The sequence below is a fragment of the Vespula pensylvanica genome, chromosome 1 (genome assembly GCF_014466175.1).
Source record: "Vespula pensylvanica isolate Volc-1 chromosome 1, ASM1446617v1, whole genome shotgun sequence".
In the NCBI taxonomy this organism is placed as follows: Eukaryota; Metazoa; Arthropoda; class Insecta; order Hymenoptera; family Vespidae; genus Vespula; species Vespula pensylvanica.
In genome coordinates, this window is record NC_057685.1 from 17,677,931 (window position 1) to 17,702,906 (window position 24,976).

Sequence of the window (24,976 nt, forward strand, 5' to 3'; positions counted from 1 at the left end):
TATATATATATATCTGTGTGTGTGTGTATGTGTAGTCGATTAGTTGAGAGGATTAGTAAGATATATGCAAAGACTTTTAACGTGAAATGATTTGCAACGAATTGTATGCACTTTTATGTGTTCGAAGACTTGCCTACATAAAGATCTCTTGCGTAATTTCGTCATTTTTCTCTTCCACAACAGGGTAATAACGATTTATTGCCATTTACGCTCGTGAAGAAACGAAAGGGATACGAAAGAACGATCGAAAAGAAAGAAAAAGAGGGAGAGAAAGAGAGAAAAGAGAGAAAAATAGAAAGAAAGAGAGAGAAAGATAATGCGGAATGCGTTTCGTATGTAACGTTACGGTTTACTGATCAACGAAAAGAGGACGGGATTTAAAAAGCATCTATGTACGTTCCAACATTATATATATATATAGGTATACATATATATAGTAGTCGCACCTGAAACTCGCCTTCTTTCCGTTCTCGTTACTCTCTCTGGAGATCGTGACGTCGTAATTACAGGGGAAGTGTTCCGACAAAGCTTATGATTAAGATATATTAATGATACCATCGTTCTAAGATATTTCATTAGTAATGTACTGCTTGATACATTTATCAAAGATAAATGAAGACAATGGCTCCATTTTATGATATCATTATTATTTTCTACTACATATATATTCCTCGTATAATTCAATTCTATTTAAATGCGTATTTAAATATAATAAATTTCGAAGAAAAAAACAAGTCTGTAATATAATAATAGCAACAGCAACAACGATAATAATAATACAGGGCTCAATTTATCATTAAATAAAATTTTTATTAAACGGATCTCGTATCGCATACCATACGATTTTATTATACATCGTGATTTTCATTCGTTTATCCATTCGCTATGGATAATTTTGCGATCTTATAGGTATATCTTAAACGTCAAGTAGGTCAACAAAGAAAATTTGACTGACAGTTGTCTCGTGCTCGATTGTTCCCTGGGAAATCGGGATGGATAGATGGACGGATGGATGGATGGATGGATGGATGGATGGATGGATGGATGGATGGATGCTGTTGGATGTGGGTGAAACCATAGGGTATTCACTTCTCATGGTAGATCGAAGCTTTGCGTGACTATAATTGCAAACCGTGCACCCATGGGATGGATCGTAGATGCCGCCGCGGGCATTTGCTTGCTTGCTTGCTTGCTAGCTTGCTTGCTTGCTTATACATAACTTTTCGAACCGTGCCTTTTCCCAATGCCGCTATTGCCAATCGTACGGCTCCACTTAACTCCGTTGTTTTAACAGGTTGACTTTTGTATTCGCATCATCATGCGAAGAAATATTTTTTTTTTCTTTATATGATAAAGTTACATACAGTCGGATAGGTAATAACGTAGGACAAATTGCTCTTACGATTTCACTCGACTCGGTATCTTGCAACATAGGCTCTCTGTCAAGATCTTGAAAACAAATTAGAGTTATTAAAAGATATAAAATTTATTTTAAAAAGATCAAAAGTTACACAAGCCATTTATTTCTTTAACGAGAAGTAACCTCGCAGTCGTCAGATTCTAACGGACCAGAAGAAAATATGGCTTTAAAATAAAAAAAGGAAATAAAAAGAGAGAAAAAAGTAGACCTCAAGAATTTCTAAGAAGTCTGACTCTACTTCTTTCTTTTTTTTGTCAACGTTTCCTTTCACTCTTTTTCTCTTTTCCTTTCTTCTTCTTTTCCTCTTTTTTTTTTATCCTTTCGTCGTCGTATACCATTACGGTTCGTCGTATTAATCATCTTTATTTGAATTTTTCTTATTTCTTTTCTTTATCTATTTCAGAGTGACTTTGAACCTCAGTGTCACGTGTTCCGAACGAAGCAATTGCGCAAGCCTCGACCTTGTCATCTGTGCCATCAAGCGGTGATCAAGCAAGCGTCGTGCTGTAGAGGTGAGTCGATAAAGTCGAGAACTGCAAGAGTCTCGGTAAAAGAGAGACGATATCTCGTAGTCGGTAGTACTCGTTTTAATCGATCGTTGGTAAAAAAGATTAAAATAAGCGCGAAAATGAAACAAGTTCAAATTTCTTAATTTTTATTCTTACAAAATATAATTACTAATATTCTTGATCAATGATAAAAAGAAAAAAAAGAAAAGAGAACTTATATAATCTTCATAGAATCTATTCAAACATGTCAGTTTTAACAGAAATCTCTTTTTACTTTCAGTATGCAAATACATCTGTCACAAGACTTGCGAGGACAAGGTACGTAAATAGAAACTTATTTTATATTGAAATTAACAAGGTAACGTAAATCACCGAGGAGATGAACTCTTGTCTCGTCTCGTCTTGTCTCCTCTCGTTCGTCATTTAATTTGAAGTTTTAGCCAAAGCTAAAACTCAAAGTCAGTCGGATGCAGTTCTCGTACTTGGGCCGGCACGAAAGCACAACTTTTTCTTGAGTTTACTATATAGAGTGGACCTCGAGTGCTCTTCTTCGAGCGAATGTAACATGTATACATACATACGTACGTACATACATACAACATATATATACACACACACACATATACGAAGAAGAGTCTAACGGGTCGCGAACCTCGCTTTCCGTATCTATGTATATATGTATTTAGTGTGTATGTATAGTCGAGCAGCTTATCCTTTCATGCTCCAAACTGCTCACTCGTGTATCTCGATGGTTTCGAAAAGTGTTGAGGAGACTCGAAGAAGAGGAGTTTCCTCTTTGTATTCGTCGATACGAACGAATGTTACTCTTCTGTGAAGAACGTAACGGAAGTCATCAGCTACACACACAAACACGTACAAACGTACGCCACTCTCATACACACATATTTGTCTCTTTCTCCGTTTCTCTCTCTGTCTGTCTCTCTCTCTCTCTCTCTCTCTCTCTCTCTTTTTCTCTATCAGACTGTTTCACTTACAGAAGATGCATCTTAATTCGAGTTCTCCGGCAATGGCGAGTTTCCGATGAGATTCTCGCTTCCTCGAAGAACGTTCGGTTCGTTCATCGTATCCGTAAGAGATTTTCTATGTGTAAGTTCCACCTCCGTAGTCTCTCTTTACACTGTTTACGTGGGTGTGCGTGTGTGCGAACGCTCAGTAAAATGCGGTGTGAGTTCAGTCACCGGGCAGGGCACGAGCCTTGCTCGCTCACTCACTCACTTACTCACTTACTCACTCATTTACTCACTCACTCACTCACTCGTTTTACCTTCTTCGTATCTTTACTCCTATGTCAGCTACTGCTGTGGTGTCTGCGGGATCGGCACTGAACGACATTCAGAGGCCGTTGTCTTGGTAAGATTGATAAAGAACGAAAGAGAGAGAGAGAAAGAGAGAAAGATTTCCTATGCTTTTTTTTCGGAAGATACTTGACGAAGTACTCACGGTAAAGGTTTAAGCTGCTCTTAAAAGAAAGGATGATTTTCTATCTACTTTTACAGAAAATGCATTATACTTCGTTTCTGTATTAACGCCAACGCTGGTTACCACCATACTTGGATTTTAATCAATGCCTATCGGAAACGTGAAGTCTCTTCGTTGATATAAATCTTCTATAGGATTTTCGTTAGATTTACAAGAGACTTTTACTCTCTCTCTCTCTCTCTCTCTCTCTCTCTCTCTCTCTCTCTCTCTCTCTCTCTCTCTCTCTCTCTCTCTATCTATCTATCTCTATCTCTATCTATTTATCTATCTGTCTATCTGTTTATCTATCCCTGTCTCTGTCTGTTTCTCTCTCTCTCTCTCTCTTTCTCTCTCCTTCTCTCTCTTTTTATCTCTATCTCTCTATAACCAAGGTTTACCTGCAGAATTCATAAACTATTCGCGTGCTCTTCGTAGATTTATCAAAGCCTCTCGTACACCATAGAATTATCTAGCATCGTCCGTCCTTGGCATTCTACTTCCACTCGAACCCGTTTCAAGAGTCCAGGATTCGAAGATTAAGGCGGAATTATTCAAAGACGATCACCGCGCCGATTGAAACGAATCGATTTTGTAAAAGGAAGAAAGAATGAGAAAAAAAAAGAAAAAAAAATTAAAAAAAAAGAATATTAAAAGAAGAAGGGCGTTAAGAGGGCGTTACACAATCGTAAGCCTGCTCACGATTTTCTTTAGTCGATCGTAAAGCATAAATGGAAGCGATTCGCCTGGAGCAGTTAGTCAAGAGAGAAAGACAGACAGAGAGAAAGAGAGAGAGAGAGAGAGAGAGAGAGAGAGAGAGAGAGAGAGAGAATACACAAGTCGTTGAATCAGGCCAGAAGCAAATTGACCGACGTCGTGATTTCAGTGTTAAAGATTATTGATTGCTCAAGCAGAACACACCTCGTACACTCCCTCAAACTATGTCTATGATTATCAACGCGCCATCATTAGCAACTCGAACTCATTACGTTTACGAGCACGGTCACGATCGACACCGCTATCGGCTTCTCTTCATTCGCGAGATAAAAAAGAGAGAGAGAGAGAGAGAGAGAGAGAAAGAGAGACGACCGCCAGTAGCACGAAACAAGGAGAAGAAAGAAAAAGAGAGAAAGAGAAAGACAGAGAGAAAGAGAGAGAAGGAGAAATACTGTTCTCGTACATCACGATCCTCGTTTTGAAATTCAAGCCATTGCTCTTGGTATCGTTGAAAGAGTCGTCATGCGACAAACGAGATACACGACGATGTAATTTTGTTATTTTCCAAGGTGTTACGAGATATCTCTTTATCTCTCTCTCTCTCTCTCTCTCTCTCGCTCTCTCTCTCTCTCTCTCTCTCTCTCTCTCTCTCTCTCTCTCTCTCTCTCTCTCTCTCTCTCTCTCTCTCTCTTTCTGTTTCTCATTATTTTTCTAACAAATGAGATTCGACACACGCACGATCTTTAACAGTAAAGTCTTTCTGAATGTAACCATACGTTTTATATCCTATGTCACCTTGACTCTTCTCTCTCTCTCTCTCTCTCTCTCTCTCTTTGTCTCTACATGTACATAAACACATTCTCTCACTATTACGAGATAGATCGCATCGCTAGAGGCACGTGGAATTGATATCGTTTCTTGTCTCTTGGAATCGATGAGGATACCACTTGAGAACCTCTCTCTTTCTCTCTTTCTGTCTCTCTCTCTCTCTCTCTCTCTCTGTCTTTCTTTATGTACGAACGCGGAACGAGCTAACGAACGACATCGTTCGTCGGATATGGAGAAGCCGAGATTTCCACGAGATCGAAGGTCAAACGAATCTTAGCGAGTCCTACGTGATCCTACGCGTTCTTCCTCTCTCTTTCTCATCTCTTCTCACTCTTTTCTTATTCTTCTTCTCCTTCTCATTCTCTGTCTCTCTCTCTCTCTCTCTCTCTCTCTGTCTCTCTCTCTCTCTCTCTCTCTCTCTTTTTCTCTTTATCTCTCACTTTTTTCTCTCCGCCGTCTACCAAAATTCGCATATCTTCCGAAACGTGTTCTGAATACGCAAATATAAGCTCGACTATTCCTGGAACTCGATTCTCTCGTCTTTTACGATCGTCGAAACGGAAGATCACGAATGATCCAGCGAATAAGAAGTTGGACTCATATTTCATCCTGAGTAATTAAACACTCACGGTCGAGATCGTTCGATTGGAAACATTGAAAACTTTATTATTAGCAACGTCTGAGATAACGAGTTCAAGACGTTCCATTACTCTTTCTTTTCTTTTTTTTTCTTTTATTTTTCTCTCGTTGCGTCTAGTTTAAAGTAAAAAAGCGAAAAAAGAAAGCTCGTTTTATTATTCAACGAATGATTTAAATCAACGAAAATGGCATTGTACATCGTTGCAAACATATATACGTAAGGAAGAAATAATTCTTACAGTAGCGAATTATTATCAGTGCGATCATAGTATTCATGAGACAGAGAGAGAGAGAGAGAGAGAGAGAGAGAGAGAGAGAGAGAGAGAGAGAGAGAGAGAGAGAGAGAGAGAGAGAGAGAGAGAGAGAGATTTACATAGATCCGAGACATGGGTAATTATCGACTAGGGGATCGACAAAATTCGTGATACGCTATCTTGGCTAAACCGACGGACCACGCCCGGCTTTCTCTGTCATCGCCCTAAGATCGATCGAGCATGCTGCTAGAGCAAGCAACGACCTTTAGAATCCTCATCCCGGAGTAGGGAGGTCCGTCGTTGTCCCTCGTCGGCTTGAACAACCGGTAGCTTGGTTCGAGGTAAGCAGAGGAGGAAGAAGAACAAGGAGAAGAAGAAGAAGAAGAAGAAGAAGAAGAAAGAGAAAAAGAAGAAGAATAAAAAGCAACAGCAGCAACAGAGCAGCAGAGAAGGTGAAATTTAATGCAATAGAAACACCAGCAAACAACAACAACAACAACAACAACACAACAGTTACGTTGAAAGGATCTTCCAAGCTTCTCTCGGACTCGAGCACTCTCTTTCTCGTTACTGTTGCTGTTGTTGTTGCTAACGTTGCTTCCTACGTTGGTGCATCGACCGTTCTGTGCTAGCTAGGAGCTAGAAGCATTGTAAACCGTTCGTTCGTTCGTTCGTTCGTTCGTTCGTTCGTTCGTTCGTTCCTTCCTCCGTATATCCCGTCTTAACCAAGTACGAAAGTCGTGGCTACCATAGTCGGTGGTACCAGGACGTTGTACCATGGCATGTACCACCTCGGTCTTCCAGGATTGTAAACAGCTGGCAAGAACCGGGGAAACCAGGCGATACTTAACGTCCTCCTCCCTTCGACTTCCTTCGCACCACCTTATCTTCCTCTCTTTCTCTCTCTCTTTCTCTCTGTTCTTCTTCTTCTTCTTCTTCTTCTTCTTCTATCTCATCTCTGTATCTCGCTTCCACTTTTCATCCAAGAGACGCAACGATCCAGGTGCACTGTCGGCCGATATTAACCCACGCTTCGGCTTTCCTTCGCGACGAGTGTGAGACTGGTGGTACGTAATGGCCGCTGGTAGGTAGTCCTCCGACATGAAAGAAGAGAGGAGAAAAAGCAAAAGAAGAAGACACAAAGTGGTTGAGTATAGCTAAGTAAAAGAGAAAGAGAGAGAGAGAGAGAGAAAGAGTAGGAGTAGGCCGAGGTGGTCCGCATAACGCGAGGTCACGAGAAATCTCCTGAGAGAACTTAAAGAAGAAGAAGAAGAAGAAGTTGAAAAAGGAAAAGAGAAGAAGGGATAGAAGAGAATCGTGATGTCGGACTACCTGTGTAAAATATCCGTTTACTTTCGTATGAAGTACAGGTTACATATCATAATGAAATAGAAAGGAAGACAGAGAGAAAGAGAAATATATATATATATATATATATATATATATATATATATATTTCGTGTGAATCAATCGTTTGTCATAAATACACGATAACATTGATATCTTTCCAAATCTACCAACGTTTTCTTATTAATATATATATATATATATATATATATATATATATATATATAAATCTTTTTTTCAAGTTCATACCACCTGTGACTTTCGTCGTTTCCCAAGAATGCGTTCAAGATGTGGCATCGTGCAATTAATATAATTGTAGGTTAAGAGAGAAAAGTGATTATTATAATGATACACCAGAGTCTTGGCGGTAACGTTAACTCTCCACGTTAATGGATTCACGATATCGGACTTGGTTCAAAGAGCGCGAGCTTTTAATATCTGATAATTACGAAGCTTATATACGATAGCATATATGCCGAAGAGATAAAACATTGAGATAAAATTGTCACCGATGTACCTATCCATATGTAGGTATATATAAGACGTATATATCTATGTACGTATGTATCTCTCTCTCTCTCTCTCTCTCTCTCTCTCTCTCTCTCTCTCTCTCTTTCTCTCTCTTTCTCTGTCTATACGTATAGATATACTATGTGCGTGGGATGGTCCGGCTCACGATGGATCCAAGTACGAGTTACTTTCCTTTTAATAGATCCTCCGGATAAGTGCGTCGAGTAAAGAGGATTATCCTACTTCGAAGGAAGTGCGATCGATCGCGTGTAGGCGTAATTGCGAGTGATTAATCGATCGGACGTCTATGGAAGTGAGAAACTGGTCACGTGTAGGTATGTGATCGTCTTTCTTAGATAATATTTACGTTTAAAAAAGAAAAGAGGAAAAGAAGGAGAAAAGATTTTCTCCAAATTGGCAACCCTCGTTTGTTATTATAAAGGAAGAAAAATCACTAAGGGATCGCGTGAGTGGTTCTTCGTAACGGAAACTTCGCGTGGGATCTATCGATCGGACACGTAATCGAACTTGGATGCCCTAATTTCATCGACCCCGTACAGTTGTACAGTTGTAGATGAGCGTACTTAATTCTCGAGATTTTTTCGTTCCACTTGACGCATTTATCATTTTCTTAATTTTTTTTCATTTTTTAAAAATTTGTTTTAATAAAGAATATGGGGTGTCACTTGTACGAGCAATCGAATATTACCTCTTCTTCACTTCCTTTCCTTTTCTTTGAAAAAATTGTAGTAAATCATGATTTATTAGGTATTGGTACATATAGGAAAAAGGAAGAGTAAATAATTACCTATATCGCAGAACGCCGAGGACGAAAATTCTGCTGGTAGATATCTGGTGGGGTTGGCTCTACCTGGCGGCCGATAGCACGATGGGTTCCGTGCACGCGCGCTACGGAGTCTCTCCAGTCAGCGAAGAGCGCTCTAACGCGAAGGACGTGGGAAAGATCGATTCGCGTTGAAATTCGTATTTCTCGATTTTACGATCGTTCTTATTTTCGTTTACAGCTGCGAGAACTACTGTGTATACATATATATATAAATATATATATATATACCTACATACATGTATTTATTTACAACGTGATCTCTTTTATCTAACTTCTATGTATCTCGTTAATCGATCGATCATCGATTAACGATCGATAAAGACATCGATTACATATGGATTAAAGTTACAAGTGAGGAACGTTAGAAGTGTAACGCTTCGTGTGATACTTGATCGAACGAAATAAAAGATATTCAATCGGATTGTTCGCGTTAGAAATCGAAAAGTCTTAGAAAAGTTTCACGAACTTCCTTTTTTTTTTCTTATCAAAAAAAAAAAAAAGAAAAGAAAGAGAGAAAGAAGAGAAAAGAAAAGGAAACAAAAAAAAAAAGAAAAAAATCGGCATAGTTATGTACAACGAGTACCACCACCAATACTACCACCATCATCATCACAACTCGGTCCCTACGTTCTTCCCACTCGACCAGAATAAAAAAGCAAGCGAAGGAAGAACTTACTACGGTACAGTAAAACGCACGTTCGGAAGAGTCTCTCGAGACTAATACTCTCGATTCGATCGCACGATCGATTCTCTCGTCGTGACGTCGATACTTCCGATAAGCCATCTGAAATCGAGCGGAAGATATTCTATCTGAAAGAGGATCACGATGAGACCGAGAGAGTAAAAGAACAAGTAGAAGTAGAAGTAAAAGTAGAAGAAGAAGAAGAGAAGAAGAAGAAGAAGAAGAAGAAGAAGAAGAAGAAGAAGAAGAAGTAGTAGAAGACAACAAGGACGGTGACGACGACAACGACGACAAAGCAGAAGAAGAATAATAGAAACAAGAAAAGGAGGAAGACGAAAAAGGAGAAAGAGAGAGGGAAAGAGGAAAAGGAGAAGGAAGGAAAGAGAGAGAAAGGTCGACGAACCATCGCTGAGAGAAGAAGAGAGTGCCAAAATTAGTGGGGAGACGTCTCTCGTGTGTGACCTTGACCTGTGTCGAGCCACGAAAGCCACCCTCTTCCGGTATCTACGATTCCTCTTGTGACACCACTTATATCGTCGTTTTTCTCTCTCTCTTTCTCTTTCTCTTTTCTCCCCCCTCTACAGCACTCGCTCTCTTTCTCTCTCTCTCTCGCGCGCGTTTGTGTTCTCCACATTTCTTTCGTCTTTGGTCTTTCTCTTTTTCTTTCTCTCTCTTTCTCTCTCTCTTTCTCTCTCTCTCTCTGTCTTATACACTGACTTTCTTTCGTTCGTTCGGTTGACCACGTTCGACGCATACATCTGGAAGGACGCTCTCGAAGGGGCGACAGGCGAAGAGAACGGAGATGCGCCATTTTCGAGAAGCGATGCGAAGAGAAGGTGAACGATCCTTGGAGCGTTTTGCCGCAGACCGGTAATGGGATACCAGAGGTGACGGCAAGATGAACGGTCACGGTTCCACCAATGAGGTACACCTTCGTCTCTCTTGCGTATATACCGTATGCCTTTATTTTTCCTTACTTATGCTATCCAACATTTTTCCTAGTATTCTTTGTTGCTTTATTTTGTCTGCATTTTCTTCCTTTTTTCTTCTTTTTCTTTTTCTCTTTTTTTTTTTTTTTTTTTTTTTTAATTAATTTTCTTCTATCTCGCGTACGTATGAATAGTTTTCTCGTCTTTTTCCTTCGAATTATTTCTCTCTCTCTCTCTCTCTCTCTCTCTCTCTCTCTCTCTCTCTCTCTCTCTCTCTTTCTGTCCGTCTGTTTCTTATCCAGAATAGAGAGAAAGAGAGAGAAAGAGAGACAGGCAATACGAGACGTTCTCTCTTCTTATTGCCGTTCTAAATTCGCCCGCTACACGAGTGGCGAGTGTCTACACACACGCGCGCGTGCGCCCAAGGAGAAAAGAGAAATTCCATTCGATCTCGACGATAGCAGTTGGCCGAACGGTAACAACGACGTCGCATTCTCATAGCACCGCTTTTATGCGATAATAAAGCATCCTCGAGGCATGTTTCCCGATACTTTCGATATTTCACAAATGAAATATCTATGAAAACTTTTTTCCGGAAGATCCAAGTCCAGTCGCTTGACTGACATCAATGAGTATACTACTTGTATTAAAAGTACAGTTCACAAAAGATAAAAATTGTTTGATCTATTTAATCCGGTAAATTCAGTTCAATTACAAAAGATGATTTAAGATAAATTGATAAAAGATTGACAGAATTTTAATCTGCTTTTTTTTTTTATAGCAAAAGCGATTGCTTTCTATAAAAAAGAGAAAGAGAGAGAGAGAGAGAGAGAAAGAGAGAGAAAAGGAAAAGGAAAATAACGATAAAGTCTAATCTCTTAATTCGTCTGTTTATTTTACGAAGTTCGTCGACAGCGCGACAAGCGAGATAATGGAGGAACGTCGTGCGAGATTCGCGTCATTTAACGGCCTACGTTAAAGCGACGCAATTTAGCGAAGAAACCACGATGCGGAATATCGAATTAATTCGATGATAGACACCGCCGAAAATTTTATGTCCTTTTAGCGTAATTAGTTCCAAAAGAAACAGCGACGAAAAAAAAGATTGTTACGGAGAGAGAAGGAGTGTGAGAATGACAGACAAACAGAAAGAGAGAAAGAGAGAGAGAGAGAGAAAGAAATGATCAAAAAAAAAAAAAAAAGAAAAGAAAAGAAGAGAAAAATAAATAAAAATCGCGAAAATCGACCGTTAAAACGAAAGGATCGTCTTCGAAACGCCGCGCTCGTAAAAGATTCGCTTGCCGTCTGTAACCGACAAGGTGATTACATTTTATTTTCTTTCTTTTCTTTTTTTTTTTTTTTTTTCTTTACTTCTTTTACGTCGTACTTCGCGATTTCCAAGAAGAAGGTTACGTTTGAAGGAAAGAGAACGTTGAAAGAGATATGAAGTCGAAGAGAAAGAAAGAAAGAGAGAGAAGGAGGACCTCCTCCGATAACGCCTCTTACCGATTAGATAACGTTCGCTGACAGGTACGGCACTGTTTCCGTGTCGAAAGGCGCGAATTCGCGTGAGGCTACTACTTCCATGATATTTCGTTTTTATTCTCATTCTTATTCTTATTATAATTCTTGTTCTTATTCTCATTCTTATTCTTAATTTTATTCTTATTCTTATTCTTCTTTTTCTTATTTTTCTTCTTTTTCGAAAGAACGAACGTACGAACGAGCTCTTCTTTTTTGGCGCTCGACCGAGAACGAAATATTAGCGATTCGTTTGCCCGAGAGAAAAGATAGAACGCAAACTGGTTCCTCGTGGAGAAATTCCACGAGGAGGATGGCACAAGAGACACGTCATCGATATCTTCTTCTTCTTCTTCTTTCGCTTCTTCTTCTATTCTTCTTTTTATCCTTTTATCCTCCAGTTCGAACAAAGCCACAACTTTACAATCAGCTCTAATCTCTATGAATATTAACTTTTTGCACTCTTTACTCTTATTCTTTCTTTTCTTTTCTTTTCTTTTTTTTTTCTTTTTTATTTCGTTCGCTAAAAAGTCTTTATTATTTTCGTTTTCTACTGTCTTTTTATTTCCTTTATCTTTGTTTTTTTTTTTTTTTTTTTTTTTTTTTTTTTTTTTTTTTTGTTAGAAAAAATCTACATATCGTTTCACATAAATTGTTCGTTCCAATGGAAATGTAACGTTTTTTAATAAAAAAGAATTATTAAAGAATGCCATCGTAAAAAAAAATATTATAGATAAATTCGACATTTGCGTTGGAAGTATTAATATTTCTTTCTTAATCGGAATAATAAATTCTGATATCGAAGAATTGTCGAAAATACATGCAAGTATCGTTTGAAAGAAATTATTTTAATGGATATAGTGACATTTAATGAAAAAGAACAAAAAAAGAATATTGTTATGGGACGTCATCATAAAAGAAAATATTGTGACAGATTCGATATTGGCGTGCAAATGGATTTTCATATTTCATTTTAATTGAAATAACAAACATTGGCGGTCCGTAGAAATTTTCAAAATTATTCTTTTATTAAAATGAATACGTATTTTCCCTCTTTAATCTCTTTACCGCGAAATCGATCGAGCGATATCGAGGACATGGGGGAAGGGAGGAAAGGGAAAAAAAACGATTCTGGCAAAAAGCCATGCACGAATAAAGGAGAAAAGCGTGTCGCGCTCTTGTGGACTCTTTTCGCGTGCGTGCACGCAATTGCAAATGAAACAGCGAGGAGATCCCCATTGGCTAGTTTTCGTTCCCACAACTTATGTAGTAGCTTAACCGCGATAGCTTCTCCATTTAACTCGATTCGATTCGATTAGATTCGATTCGATTCGATTCGATTAGACTCGACTCGACTCGATTCGGTTTCTTTCGTTTCTATAGGTACATACGACCGACCTGTACTTTTTTATAAATCGTTGCAAATAAATCGATTGGTGGTTTTCCGGTGCGCACGTACCTAACCGGAAGTTAAATATTCACGCTACATTATCTCCTATTGGTCCAGTTATCAAATGAAGTCATTACGTTACTGTCTTCTCCTTATCTACTCTTAGGTATATTTCCAATCGATACGACGTTCGATAAATCCTAAGATCGTAGTTAAGGTAACTTGAAACCATCTGATATCAGCTCGTTAGAAACGATTTCGAACGACTTATACGCAAAACAACGATATTTTTCAACGATTTTTTAAATTTCATCTCTTACGAGCGTAGATATTTCGATCGTTGAAATGAGTTCGATGAGAGGAATGAGATGAAATATTCGAAAGATATTTTTTAACTATGTGATTATAATGATATATTTCGTTCGAGGTGTTGATAGCAAAGAAAACAGAAATGAAAGAGAGAGAGAGAGAGAGAAAGAGACATCAAGAAAGTATACATTTTATAAAATCGATTTCGAAGGTGAGGAAAAGTAGCATAATCACGAATAAGAATCAAAGTGACGACGGTGTTTTCTTGGCGCCGTAAATCTTGCGTAATTGCGGCCAATTAATTCCTATGTAAATGAGGCAAAATGTGAAAGACGGCGCAAACAGAGAGAGAGAGAGAGAGAGAGAGAGAGAGAGAGAGAGAGAGAGAGAGAGAGAGAGAGAGAGAGAAAGAAGTGAGTTGAAAAGATTGACGAAAGAAAAAGACAAAGCTCCGACTTCTTTTTCGAAAGAGAGAGTGAGAAAATCTTCTCAAGGTCGATCGTTAAAATTCACAAACATTGTCGAAATAGTCCTTCTTAGAATCCTATCGACGTTCATCCTTCTCATACATTTTTTTCAATCTTGTTTGTTTTTCTTCTCTCTCTCTCTCTCTCTCTCTCTCTCTCTCTCTCTCTTTCTCCCTCTCCCTCTTTTTTTTCTATAGGTATAGGAATTAACCATTAATATCTATATATATCATTTCTAAGACAAGACTGAAAAGTTTCGACCCTCGACGAAGCTCCTTCGAGTTTCTCTCTCCGACATATATTACCTACTTAAGTACCGTACGTTGTACTCGAGGGTTGCTCGAATAGTATGTTCCGATTATGTGAACGTGCAGCTTTGCTACGTGCTACAAAGAAACCTTTTCAAATCTATTATCTAGTAGCATTCTAGTACGATATTAAAACACGAGTCACAAATAAGATTTACGTGAAACGTGCAAGTAGTTAATTTTCTTTCAACGTTTTGATTTTTTATGAAGATTTATTACCTTGTGAAAATGACATACATTATTGTTATTATTATTCGTTGAGTCTTTTCGATAAAAATTATCAAATATTAAACTCATACGTTCACTACTTCTACGGTATACTAAATAATTCATCATTTTGATAGTATTTGATAGTTTTACTCGTATATATTTTTTTCTTTCAATCTTTTTTCTTTTTCAATCTTTTTTCTTTGCGAATTAATTCCCCAAGATTCGTAAGTCTTTTAAAGTGACCGAGTCCGCCCAACGAAGCGTTCATTGAACTTCCATTCATTCTTGAAAATTAAAGCAACCCTTTTGGTTCGAGCTTTGCAGAACGGATTAAGTCGCTAAATTCCAGAGATAATACCGGTAGTTAATATTTGCAGTAAGTTTTGAAAGTTCAAGAAAATTCGTCCTACTAACATAAAGGAAATACTCTCTATGGTAGGTCGGCGAGAGTAAGGTATTTTAAGAGAAATGAATTGCTCCGAACGTACGACGAATGGTCACCACAAAAGCGAAGAAATTCCAAGGCAGAGGAATTCTAAATCTTTCTCACCCTTTTTTTTTCTCAAAATAAAATAGAAGGTATAAAAAAGAGAAAGGAATTTTTTAGTACCCTCTTACAAATACGTTCTTCAAACATTATAATCATCAACGTGTTCAGTAAATACTGTCAAGTTGATACGGAAAAAGTTTAAGTTTGAAAAGAGAATTTACCATAGATCTTAAATTCTATTATACGTAGGAAAATTTAAGAAAAAGAGTTAAATAAAGAAGAGAAAGGAAGAAAAAAATAAGTAGAAGAAAATTCTTTCTTGAGAATAAGTCTACCCCATGAGTAACAGAACTTGATATTACGCATAATATAACGTTCCGGTTCCGTTTTCTCAACAGTAGCCTCTACTCGTTTCTTTCCTTCCTGTCATTCTATAAGATCTTTAAATACCATTGTCTTCATCGTGTCTAGAGAATGTAAGAAAATTTGAACAAAAAAAAAAAAAAAAAAAAGAAAAAAAATTAAGAAAGAAAAATAAAAAAGAAACAAAGAGAGAAAAAGAAAATTCTTTCTTAAGAATAAAACCTACCCTATGAATAACAGGACTTGGTATTACACGTAATATAACGTCTTCCGGTTCCGTTTTCTCAACATGACTCTTCACTCATCTCTTTCCTTCCCGTCATCTTACACGATCCTCAAACACCATCGTCTTCATCGTGTCTAGAAAATGTAAGAAAATTTGAGACACAAAAAATAAAAAAAGAGCTAAGGAGAGAGAGAGAGAGAGAGAGAGAGAGAGAGAGAGAGAAAAGAAAATTCTTTCTTAAGAATAAAACCTACCCCATGAATAACGGGACTTGGTATTACACGTAATATAATGTCTTCCGGTTCCGTTTTCTCAATAGGACTCTCTACTCATCTCTTTCCTTCCTTCCTTCCTTCCTTCCTTCCTTCCTTCCTTCTTTCTTTCTTGTCATCTTTTATGGACCAAACGGAAACGAGAATAAGCATAAAAGAAAAAAAAAAGATTAGAACGATAAAGAGGACAAGTAGAGTATAAGAAAGAAAGAGAGATAGAGATGGAGAAAAGAACAAGGAAAGAATAAGAGAAGATGAGAAAGAATAAGCAGAGGATCCCTCATGGTTTTTACCGTGGATTACCAGCCATAACGTTTTACGACGAGCGACGACTCGACGGAATTGCTATTCCGTTCGTGTGGACGGCTCGTAAGGAGCTCGTAAACGACTTGCATAAAATTGATTCGCCACGGTCGGCACATCGAAACGACGAAGCGCGGCCGACGCCTTCAAACCACCAACAACAACCCTTATCTTCTCTTCTCTTTTTTATTCCGTTCCGGAGAACCGGAATTTTCGGTAACAAGAGACGTATCCTTCTCTCATTCGAACCGTTCTTAGATAATTTTTTACTATTATATTATACTGGACTCAGTTAAGATGAGGAGAAATGATTCTCACGAGAAAGTATCACATTTTTGTTAATTTATCTCCCTATCTTTATCTCTCTCTCTCTCTCTTTTTGTTTGTCTGTCCGTCTTCTTTTCTCTTTTCATATATCAAAGTTTCAAACGATCCCTTGGTAATAATCGTTAGAACGTCACTTACTAACATTAAACTGTCTTTTCCCGTAACGTCTTCATTGCTTAATGGGCTTTGCTTCGGGTTGATAATAAAATCTTACATCTTTCATTTCTCTTTATCTATTTATTACCTTCGTTCTCTCTCTCTCTCTCTCTCTCTCTCTCTCTCTCTCTCTCTCTCTCTCTCTCTCTCTCTCTCTCTCTTTCGCAAAGACACACAGATACACACTGCTCTTCCTTATTCTTTTCTATTAGTAAGATCAAAAGGTCGATCTCTTTGAAAGTTTTCACGTCGTCTCCCCATCGATGGAAAACTTTTGAACTTCTTAAAAAAAAAAAAAGAAAAAGAAAAAAGAGAAACTTTCATCACGGGTTACATCTTTCAATATCTTTCAATTTTTCGTATTACGCAAAAAAGAAAAAAGAAATGTTCTCTTTCCTCGACGAACCTTTCCACCGTTCTCCTTCGTTGATAGAGATTTAATTAAAAGAAGGTTTGGTACGGCCGATGGAAGATGGAGTAGGGTTGGGAGGGGAGGACAGGGAGGATTCGAGAAGAGAGAAAAAGTTACAAAAAGAAAAAGAAAGAAAGAAAGAAAGGAAGGAAGAAAGAAAAAATAGCAAGAAACGAGAAAAGTTTTATTTGCGAAAAGAGTTGATGTTGGATGGGTGACAAACGATAAGTGAATATAAAACGATCGGCTATATGTAATTACCATAAAGGGTATCGAATATCCATTAATGCGTACGGGCTTACTCCGTCGTTCAGGAGGAATTCTAATTGCGATATGATTAAATCGCTTGGAGGAAAGTGCTCGACCACGAACTAATGTATACAAACATTAAGAGAGAGAGAGAGAGAGAGAGAGAGAGAGAGAAAATGAGAGAATGAAGAAGGGGGATGGGAAGGACAGAGCAATTTTACGAGAGAATAATATACGCTCGTGCTCGTTCGTTTGTATACACACATATGTATGTGTGTGTGTATGTTTATATATATATATGTACGTACGTACGTATAGGTACTACATTATAGAAGCGGAACGGCAGCATTCCGGTAGTTTTACGAGAGAAGAAAAGCAGAGGCACGTGGGCGTGCCGGTGTTCACGCGCAAATCGTGTCCGCGAAACGAATCCTTTTGTCGAAGTATACGCCCCGCGTGAATGTGCCCGCCAAACTTATCATTCCATCTCTCTTTCTACGTTTATCTCGTTTTCCGCTATCAGATTGTTCCTTTCGCCGTTTCGATAAATCATTCTGAAAATAATAATAAAAATAAAAATGAAAAAAAAAATATATATATATCAAAGAAATAACTTTTGGAATAAAACTAATGCTTGTAAATCTACTTTTTGTATATGTATTAGAAATTACATGCTAGGTAATATCGTCTACCTCTCTCTTTCTTTCTCGTTCTTTCTGCCACTAAATTGTCCCTTTTACCGTTTCGATAAATCACTCGTTGAAAATAAAAATGAAAATATATATATTCAAGAAATAGCTTTTGTATGAAACTCGCTTGTAAATCTACTTTTCTACATATACACATTAGAAATTACACGCTACGTGATATCGATTCAGACTACGCATATATTTACCTATATATAACGAAAGCGTTAGACGGATTCGACGCGTCCAATTGCACCGTTTTACCGTCTAATCATACGCACTCGTGAATTAATGACTCGACACACTCTCGACAAACTTCCTTTTGATTGCTACAAGAGAATGTAACAGATTACATATATGCTTCACGTACCTTCGTACTCTGCATGTATGTATTTAGCACGTGCCTTACGTTTCATCGTAAATAGTACTTATTCTTTGTGTAAAAAGAGAAAGGGAAAGAGAAAGAGAAAGAGAAAGAGAAAGAGAAAGAGAGAGAGAAAGGAAGAAAAAGAGAAAATGTTAAAACTTACTATATAAACGAAGAATATGAAACACAGTAGTTTTTGTCGTTTGTGTGTTAGTTACGATAAGCTAAGGGATGTATACAACAGATATACGATTACTATTTATATATACATATGCATATATATATATATATATGCGATTGTGGGTTTGTGGGTTATACCGTGGCCAAGCGAAATTATTCGACTCGTATAACGAAGAGCTAATGAATATTGATGTACCATAGCTATGAGTTTCGCTCGAGGCCGATGCATTAGCATTATTAACACTTCCTAACCATCGAATCGTCGTCCAACCGCGAAAGTTCTTTCTGTGGAAACCAGATGGGGATAAAAAAAAAGATATATATGTATACACATTTATATATATATATATATATATATATATATATATATATATACACCTGTATATGTATATAATATATATATTTTTTATATATTTTTTTCCTTCATTCACATTTTCTTTTCTTTATTTTGAAGGGTTCCTATTCGGTCTTGATGAGAATTATCGGGAAAACTTGTTCAAAAGATTAATGAAAGAGATACTACGTTCAACGCGCTTCTTCCTTTCTCTATAACGTTTAACGAAGGGTGAAAACTCTAGTGGAAGGAGATTTCGTTACGTGATATACTTATCGATGAGGTCCTAATCAATAGATCCTGAAATGATTTTTTTTTTTTCCTTTCTTTCTTTTTTTTCTTTTTAATACACGGGAACTCTTTCGTTCAACTAAAAAAAATTGTAGAGTTCTTAATGGATAAATGACGTTAGAATAGATATTATTGTATTCGTTTTATATTATGAATGATAAGATATAAATTGTGTTTTCGTAAACGGTTCGACCTGTTAAGGTCAGTTAATAGTTAAGGTTTGTCTTGATTCGTTCTCCAAAGTGCCGACATTGACCAAGAAATTTGACAGAAGATAGACAGGACCGTTCCCCTCCTCATTCGTCCTCATCCGAGGCCACTAATCCCATTAAATTGTTTTGCAGTCTGCCAATTGGTCACGTATCGCCTCTGACCTCGTTACAGATCAGATTGCTCGAATAAGAGAGTAAGAGAGAGAAAGAGAGATTGAGAGATAGAGAAAAAGAGAGAGAGATAGATGTACACAAGAGGTTTAACATTATCATCGTGCGGGTCGTCCCTCCCACCCCCTTTACTTCCTCTCCTATCGATAATCTTACAATTCACAAAGATAACCCAATTTTATCTTTCTCTCTCTGTTTGTTTTTTTTCTTTTTCTCTCTCTTTTTTAATCGAGCATTTATAATCCAAAGTATTTTCTTTTCTCTTTACATTTTCTTTCTAATTTATTTTCCTTTACGCTGTTCGCAATGGAAAACTTTCGTTAATGTTAATTAAGTCAAGCAAACTCGTTTACTTGGTAATCGTATAATGTAATAGCTCGTCATTATATATGTATGTACATGTATGTGTTTGTATATCTATGTACGTTCGTACGTACGTTTGTATGTATGTATTACGTTCGAAGTATTCGCTTTTGAAGCACGCATTTCCCGAGAGAACGATAACGCTTCCCGGATGGTAATAGGTCACATTGTTAGCACGTACCTACCACATTACCTTTACTACATTTAATTTTGATAACTAATGCGAACACGCGAAAGCCCACTCGAAGAAGTTTCCCGTAATTCAAGCGATCTCGTTATAATGCACCATCTAGAAACTTTATTATTATTGTTATTATTATTATTACGCTCGAGAGAGAGAAAAAGAGAGAGAGAGAGAGAGAGAGAGAGAGAGAAAGAGAGAGTACAGGATGACCGTGAAGAAATATAAATATACTTTTTATTTTCTGCGTACTTTTATCAATCGGTATAAATTCTTATTAGAAATAAATAATGATTATTAGCGTTTGATCGAAATAAGATTCGATATTCGATATCGGACTCTTCGTAAACTTTTCAAACAAAGTTTTCGTCGATCTCGAAACGATATTGACCTAAATAAATCGAAGGAAAGAAAGAACTGTTTGGCGTCGCGAAAAAACGTTCGTGAAAAAGTAATGTCGAGACTCGATATGCCTTTGAGTGGTGTGCCGGTACACGAATTTCGAGGAAATGAAAGTGGGTCGTTTGGCGGATGGTAGAATCGAAAAAAAAGTACAGGTCGATAACCAATACCCTGAAGGCTGATCGAAGATCGGAAAAATTCGAAATACGATGATACCTCTAGACCGAGGATACCCAAACTTTTTTGCCTTGCGGTATCCTCGAGAAAAATTCTCAAAGATCGCGATACCCTAAAAAAATCTTTACCTAAGAAAATCGTGATATCCTCTTTTCATCTTTCTCTCTCTTTTTTTTTTTTTTTGTTTTTGATTTTTTGAAAGACACATTCCATCTCCTACAAATTTAACGAGCCATTAAATGAAGCAAACATTTAGTTTCGGTTTGTTTGATCGAATGAAACTAAACTAACGAGCGCCTATCGCAAACCAACCAGAAAGATATCAAATTTGATTGCCGCAATAATTCTGTCCGTCAAACTGTCACGCACAAAATCCCTGAATTTGTCGGCGTAATCTCAAAGTTTTCACCGCGGAATACAACATTGATAACCGTTGACTCTAAAGAAAATAAGGAAATAAAAGAAAAACCAAACAGTGACGAACTCGATGTCTTTGGAATTAATAAATAAGATGGAAATAACTAAGGAATTAGAGTACACGAGATCGTTTTGTAAACACAACGGAAGCATCGTTATTGTTATTAAATAGAGTACGAAGGAGATACAGAGAGCTACCGACGTCGGAACAGTGCTTTCTCGTCGGTCGAAGGGTCAACATCGTGCTACTCGAGTTCTCACAGATCGTTAGCGTTCACATTTGTCTTGCCGTTACCGTTCCGTTTTGAATCACGTTCTTCTCGATGAATGCGTATAGAGTAGAAGCACGCAAAAAAGAAGAATTTGATCGTAGGCTTATCTTTGTCGGAACATCATCACCAAGAAGATAGAAAGAGAGAGAAGAAGAAAGAAAGAGAGAGAGAGAGAGAGAGAAACTTCATCATTTTCTTCTTCTTCTTCCTTTTCTTTTCGTTCGGAGTCGGTGAGATCGACAAATCAGCTATATATCAAAGAACGTTGCTTGGCGAGATAGCAGACACGATCTTTATCTATTCCATCTAAAGTCGATGCTTCGGTACGCACGCGTTAGCATCATCGGTGGTCGTCGAGCACGACGGCGGAAGAAATCGCTCTATTACCTTCTCTCAAGAGCGTGATACCGGCTATATCACTGTAGTTTTAAAGAAAGATAGATAGATATAGAGAAAGAGAAGAAGAAGAAGAAGAAGAAGAAGAAGAAGAAGAAGAAGAAGCTGTAGATATCAGAGGCCGTTAGTCAGCACGTAATATCACGTTGTCTATGTATTCCTGTAGATCCCGTAAGAGAGAGAGAAGAGAGAGAGAAAGAGAAAAGGTCCTGGAAAAATTCTAACAAACGGCAGGCTACCTCGACGGCGGCACCTTATTATCCGTGACTGCTTCGGCGAGCCGCATAGGACGCTAATTACAAACTTTCATTGCGAGTCACGCTCGCAAACGGGCAAAGCGGATGGAACGGGCCGATAGTCAACGGGCTGCTTCTGCATAGCGTAGTAGTTCATGAAGAAGACGGAGAGTAGATAGGGATAGAGGTCGAACGAGACGACGAAGAAAGGGTAGGTAGGGAAAGGGCTGGCGAGGGGTCGGAGAGGTAATTGCGCCTATTAATCAGTCGACTTCGAAGAGAGAAAGAGAGAGAGAGAGACAGAGAGAGAGAGAGAGAGAGAGAGAGAGAGAGAGAGAGAGAGAGAGAAGGCTTTAGAGAACAAGCAAGCATCGATTAGACTCGGCGTTCCTTGAATCTGCGTAGGCGAGTGACTTCAAAGTCGATCGATTCAACGATCGATTCAATTCACGCACAAAGCACGAGAGAGATAGAAAGATAGAAAGATAGACAGACAGAGAGAGAGAGAGAGAGAGAGAGAGAGAGAGAGAGAGAGAGAGAGAGAGAGAGAGAGAGAGAGAGAGAGAGAGAGAGGAAGAGAGAGAAAGAGAGAGAGAGAGAGAGAGAGACTGATGTTATCCAGCATCACACCTATCGTACGTGCGGTTTAGATCGAACGGATTGCGTATACATTTTAGTCTCGTCTATGTATGTACACACGTTCGTAATTTCACTGGACATTGTCGTACAATAAACCACATGACCGTGTTACACCATGGCCACTTTGTCGCGAAACGTGTTACAAGTACACACCCTCGTTGACTCGTTAACTTTATGACTATCACTTTTCCTCTCCTAATCGTTCCGATGAAAGGATTAACGGATTCGTTGATTAACGGAGAATCGACGTGTTCGTTTTTTCCCCTTTCTCTTTCTCTTCCTTTTCCTTCTCTTTTTCTTTTTTTTTTTTGTTATCCTCGATCTCGTAAACATCGAGGATACACATTTTAGCGTGAAAGGAGAGATCGGATGCCGTTAATTATTTTGAATTTTTTTAAATATCGTTTGGAGAATATAATTTGAGATTAGTAAACACGTTTTAGCATGAAAACTTTATTAAATGTTTTCTCGAGTCATCGAAAAAATTTTATCTCATATTTGAGTATCTTCGTTTAGAAAAGATGCAGAAAATCCTTAGAATGTACTACATGTGTAATTAGATACTTCGAAAGTTTCGAATTAACTATCGATTAAGTTTCCCGATAGAAATAAAGTACATATTCTTATTTCAATATTATCCTTCGATAGTAAAGAAGGATATAAGATTCAAGGATTAAAATAGAATTTTATAGGGATATTCGAGGTAACGTTACAAAACGTTTTCTAGTTGTTACTTTTCTTAATATTTTTCCTTCTTTCATTTTTTTTCTTTTCATTTGTTTCCTAGTCGGTACTCTTAGGTTGATCGTTAGACCGATGACAAATGTGAATAAAAAAGGTGTTACATGGAACAATGGTCGACGGTTGGCGATAAAAGGAAAGTCGTCTGGCTTCAATGGGGACGGTAACAGCAGCCCCACACCGTAGTAATGTCCGTCGGGTTTTACAAGTGAGCGTATAGGGGGAGAAAAGGTCGATACCTTTATGCATGCGCGGATTGCTCGTTTCGTCGACGTTGGTGGACGTTACAAACATAAACTTTATCTCAGCGAACCGGAAGAGAAAGTTTTCTGCGATTGAAAACGTATTTTTATTGATCTTTTTATTTCTTCTTTTTTTTCCTTTTCTTATCTTTTTTTCCATCATAATCTTTTCGATATCACTTTTCTCGATCTCTTTCGCGTATCAGAGAGTAAAAAAGAATGTTTATGAAGAAGAAGAAGAAGAAGAAGCATTCGACTATCGATATGTTTGTCAATCGATAAAGATCGAATTGACAGCGAGTTTGCGAGTCGATCGAATCGCAAATCGAAAATTCATTCGACCGTTTCAGATACCGGTAATAACGATAAATAATGTTAAACGAGAAATGACGATGACGAGGAGAATCGGAGAAAGGATGGTACCAGCTTGGAAAAATAATTAATTGTCATGCAATAACAACGTAATGGGCCGCGACTAAAGGCGAGAATTTCATGCCAGTACGAGAATCTTTGGCTCGTTCGTCCTGCCAATTAAGAGAGAGGACACGATATATACCAAGTGCGAGATCCTTCGAGGTAACGAGCCTCGTTTGCAATGTCGACGACAAAGACGGAAGAGAAAGAGAGAGAGAGAGAGAGAGAGAGAGAGAGAGAGAGAGAGAGAGAGAGAGAGAGAGAGAGAGAGAGAGAGAGAGAGAGAAAGGAGCCAACGTTCAACATTCTCCGCAGGGACGAGTAATTTGCTCACTTTCGTTTTCTCCGTCCTGTGTTAGCTAGTTATGTTAATGTCTTTCGTCCATCTAGAACAACGTTAGATATAAGTGTCTAACGACATAAAATACTTAGACGACTCGATAAAAATGTTAGAGAACATTGTTGAATTAAATGAATGTCCATTTTCATTCGTGAAATTTGAATAAGTAGAGTTCCAAAGAAACGTGACGTTTATATATAATACTTATTTACACGTAACGATATATAAATTACACTTTTAAAAAATATCCTATATTAGTATAGACATACGCGTTAATATCGAGTTACGAAATAATATTATTAATTACTAATTAATAAAATTTATTTCAAGTTGATGGAAGTTATGTTTTCCCGTTAATTCAGTATTTGAAAAAATAAAGTACGACAAAAGACCAGAACGTTATTATCACAAAGATCGATAACGATGATAACGCGATATCCGATAACGCGAATGAGGATAGTGAATTTTTCTGATCGTTTTAACACCAGAAGCTACCTCTCGATTGTTTATTTCTAACAGTGAGACCACAATCATTATTCATTGTGTCGTCGAACGAGAGCAATCGCGATGCTCCGAAGGCTGAGAAGAAGAAGAAGAAGAAGAGGAAGAGAAGAGAAGGAGGAAGAAGAAGAAAACGATCTCATTCGTCATCCCATGTCTTAAGGATCATCCATCCATCCATCCATTCATCCATCCGTCCATCCTTCTTCTTCAAAGGATTCTCGTATTAAAAAGAAAAGAGAGAGAGAGAGAG

At 37.8% G+C, this 24,976-nt stretch overlaps 1 protein-coding gene and 1 long non-coding RNA gene across 8 annotated transcripts in view; both read left to right on the forward strand.

Annotated features, from left to right (window-relative positions):
- The window catches only part of LOC122637151 (tensin-3), a 155,995-nt gene that overhangs the window by 53,481 nt on the left and 77,538 nt on the right, over positions 1–24,976 (forward strand). For 6 of the 7 annotated variants that reach the window (XM_043829110.1, XM_043829128.1, XM_043829119.1 and 3 more), the window contains exons 2-3: positions 1,824–1,932; positions 2,210–2,247. In XM_043829110.1, the coding sequence (XP_043685045.1) occupies positions 1,824–1,932; positions 2,210–2,247 (147 nt within the window). Of the gene's footprint in view, positions 1–1,823; positions 1,933–2,209; positions 2,248–9,905; positions 10,155–24,976 lie in introns of those variants that run through there. The other variant, XM_043829155.1, reaches the window with a different exon arrangement.
- LOC122637282 lies at positions 7,802–9,434 on the forward strand. The gene is made up of 2 exons (XR_006329207.1): positions 7,802–8,741; positions 8,900–9,434. It is a non-coding gene; the product is annotated as an uncharacterized LOC122637282 (long non-coding RNA).